Raw genomic sequence first — 3,208 nt, 5'->3', positions numbered from 1 at the left:
CTCCCTTCCCTTCACTTCTCTCCCCCTCTCTTCCTCTCCCTTCCCCTCCCTTCTCTTCTATCTCCCTCTCTTCCCCTCGTTCCTTCTCCTTCCCTCCCCCCTCGCCCCACCCCTCTTCTCCCTCCTCCCCTACCCCCGCTTCCCAATCAGCCAAATTTACTCTCTCTCTCGGAAGATTAGTGGCCTTCACGTCAGATTGGGAAAGTCGGGGATATACTCTCAATTGTTCAGTAATCGTTCAAAATGCACCTGTTAGGGATGGGCAGATTAATTGGGCACACTTCTATAATATGCTATTCTGACTGAAATGCAGATGCCTATGCACTTACACACACATGTACTCATACTTAGGTATACATAAAAAGATAGACAGACACATACACACACACGTTTACATAAATACACACTTACTCACACTTACACACACACACACGCACACACACACACACACACACACACACACACACACACACACACACACACACACACACACACATACACACACACACTTACACTTTCACACACAGAGATATGTTGACCATAATCAGATAATCTACTATGATGTATCGCTACTAAAATCCCTTGTATCAGCTGATATCGCCAATTTCTGATTGTTTCATTACGATAATCGTAATTCAGTTTATCAACAATACAAGGATGATACGCGGAAATAAAAAAAAAAATAATATCATTAGAGAAAAAAAAGATTATCGGAAGATCTTTAAAAGCAATCTTGAAAGGAAATATATAATAGGTAATTACCACCTTTGTTATATTTGTCCTTAAACTCTGTAACATCACTGTGTAACATAAAGGAAATTGGAAGGATGAAGTGATACTGCCCAAATGACACTCCTAGATATCATATAAACATATAAACATATAAATATACATTTTTAGGGAGAGAAGGTAATAAAAATCTCATTACTGTTGAAAAAATCATTTGGCAGTTATCATCCAGGACACATATTCATAGTGCAAACATTTTTTGTCGAACTCCATTTGAAAAGTTAATTAACTGCGATGGGGCGAGGAAGGAAAATAAAAGAAAAAATAAATAAATAGTGGAAGGGAAGGTAAAGAATAACACAGGAGAGATGAATTTAATAATTAAGTGAAGAGTAATCATACACTCAAACTGAGGAGCAAAGTTTTGAGTGAATTAAGAGAGAAGCAAACTTTTACAACAGTTTTATTTTTAAAAAGGCAGATTGATAAGATACACGCCTTTAGAATCTGTGATAGTGATACACTTATAGTACTTAGAATACACAAAGCAAAATAACGCATCAGTACAACTTGATTTTGTCAATGAGACACAATAATACCTTAATCAAATTGACTCCCCCCCCCCCTCAAAAAAAAAAAAAAAAACGGATATGGAATATGAAAGATCCTAACAAAACTAAAAAAAGAAAAAAAATACACAGAAAAGATATACCCTGAAAATACCCCAACAAATATACACAAAACAATATATACAAAAAAAAAAACATTAACAAAAAATGCAAAGAAAAGATAGACCCCCACCTACCCCCAACAGACATATCCCCCCCCCCCCCAAAAAAAAAAAGTCATACACAAAAAATACAATATATATATATAAACAAAAAAAATCATACACAAATACAAACAAGAAAATCTACACATCAAAATATACCCCAAAATATGCTCACAAAATGTATCCCCATAAAATGCTAGAGCACAGCACCCACCTTATAGACCGCCGACCCCGCCGCGGCCGCAGCAGCAAGGACAACACCACCGAGGGTTTTTGTCTTTGTGATGCCGTCCATGTAGGCTAGGAGAGCGATGCCCGTGTTGCAAAGGATCACTGCAACAATCTGGAAGGAGAGAAATCAAGGGAGTGAGGACGGAAAAGGGATGTTGCTGTTGTTGTTTGGTGGTGGTGGTGTTCTTGTGTTTGTTGTTGTTGTTGTTTTGTATGATGTGTTTGTTGTTGCTGTTGTTATTGTTAATATTTTTGTTGCTGTTGTTGTGTTTGCTGTTGGTGATGCTGATGTCATTAATTCATGACACTTCCATCAATGTCATGATCATCATTAAAACTCAAAGTCATAAAAGTTATCATTATATCATAACTACTGCCATTATAATCATTATCAGCATTCACATTGTTATCATAACAGTTATCATCATCTTTATTCCTACTCATCACATTTTCTATTCCCTTTCCTTTTCTATAAATTATAATATTTCATTCAAAAGCAACATTTCTAGAAAAAACAAAGAGAAGAGAGGCAAACGCACGCAAACCCTCATCCGCTGAACACTAAACTTCTTGGCAAAATTCTACGTTAATTCTTATGTCGAGGGAGACCATAAAAGGAGAGACTTGTTGCTTGAGTTTCATCCGTGTTTGCTTTGTTGTTTCATGTATGTTAATTTTTCACTTTTCTTTCTTATTAGAATAAGAGTTGATGTGTATATGCTTTGATATATGTATATGTACACACACGCACACACACAAACACATACACACACACACACACACACATAGACATACACACACACACACACACACACACACACACACATACACACAGAGTCAATCACACAAACAGACAGACCAAAAAAACAACAATAGACAGACAGGTAAAACCCAGCCACGAGATAAAATGCCACCCACATCAATCAGGAGAGGTTGGAAAAGGGCGTAACCATTTCCAACAATTTTACGTGAGTTTGAACATCGTCTCACTGATTGGCTGAGCAATCTGATATCACACATCACTGAACGCTGCCAGATAATCCAGGGGATACGCGTCTCTCACCCTTAAAGCCTCGTGTCATAAGACCCAAATTCTTTATTAGATCTGACAATCGGAAACAGCTTGGAAATGAACCAGAAAGCGGGGAAATTGGCTCCTCCTAGACTGATGTGTCGACGGTGATCGCTTCTTTCCTGATAATGAATCTTACGGTGATAAACTCGCGCCGTAAATATACACCGACGCGGAAACAGACAGGTATTTGCGCAGGTAAGTGGGACGTATATCGATACTCTCAGCCACGCAGCAACAATATGGGACATTTCTATTTCACAGATATGCATAACCAACTCATGAATGCAAAGCGTCATCAGAAATTCATATATTCTGGCAACAGTGTGGTTGTTGGAATCAGGTGAAAGGGATGATGGAGATGCTGCAGTCTCAAAGAGACGCTATTATATATGTGTATGTAA

The 3,208-nt window shown here is 38.0% G+C and overlaps 1 protein-coding gene across 1 annotated transcript in view; it reads right to left on the bottom strand.

The window, feature by feature from the left end:
• Positions 1-238: 238 nt before the first annotated feature.
• Positions 239-3,208, bottom strand: part of LOC125044475 (putative thiamine transporter SLC35F3) — a 26,500-nt gene continuing 23,530 nt past the window's right edge. Inside the window, exons 7-9 of the mRNA XM_047641164.1 lie at positions 1,716-1,844; positions 763-838; positions 239-249 (exon numbers count right to left, since the gene is read on the bottom strand). Coding sequence (XP_047497120.1) covers positions 239-249; positions 763-838; positions 1,716-1,844 — 216 coding nt within the window. The remainder of the gene's footprint in view (positions 250-762; positions 839-1,715; positions 1,845-3,208) is intronic.

Source organism: Penaeus chinensis, chromosome 35 (assembly GCF_019202785.1).
Source record: "Penaeus chinensis breed Huanghai No. 1 chromosome 35, ASM1920278v2, whole genome shotgun sequence".
Taxonomy (NCBI): Eukaryota; Metazoa; Arthropoda; class Malacostraca; order Decapoda; family Penaeidae; genus Penaeus; species Penaeus chinensis.
The sequence above is the reverse complement of the archived record's forward strand: the minus strand, read 5'-3'. Positions and strand labels throughout refer to the sequence as shown.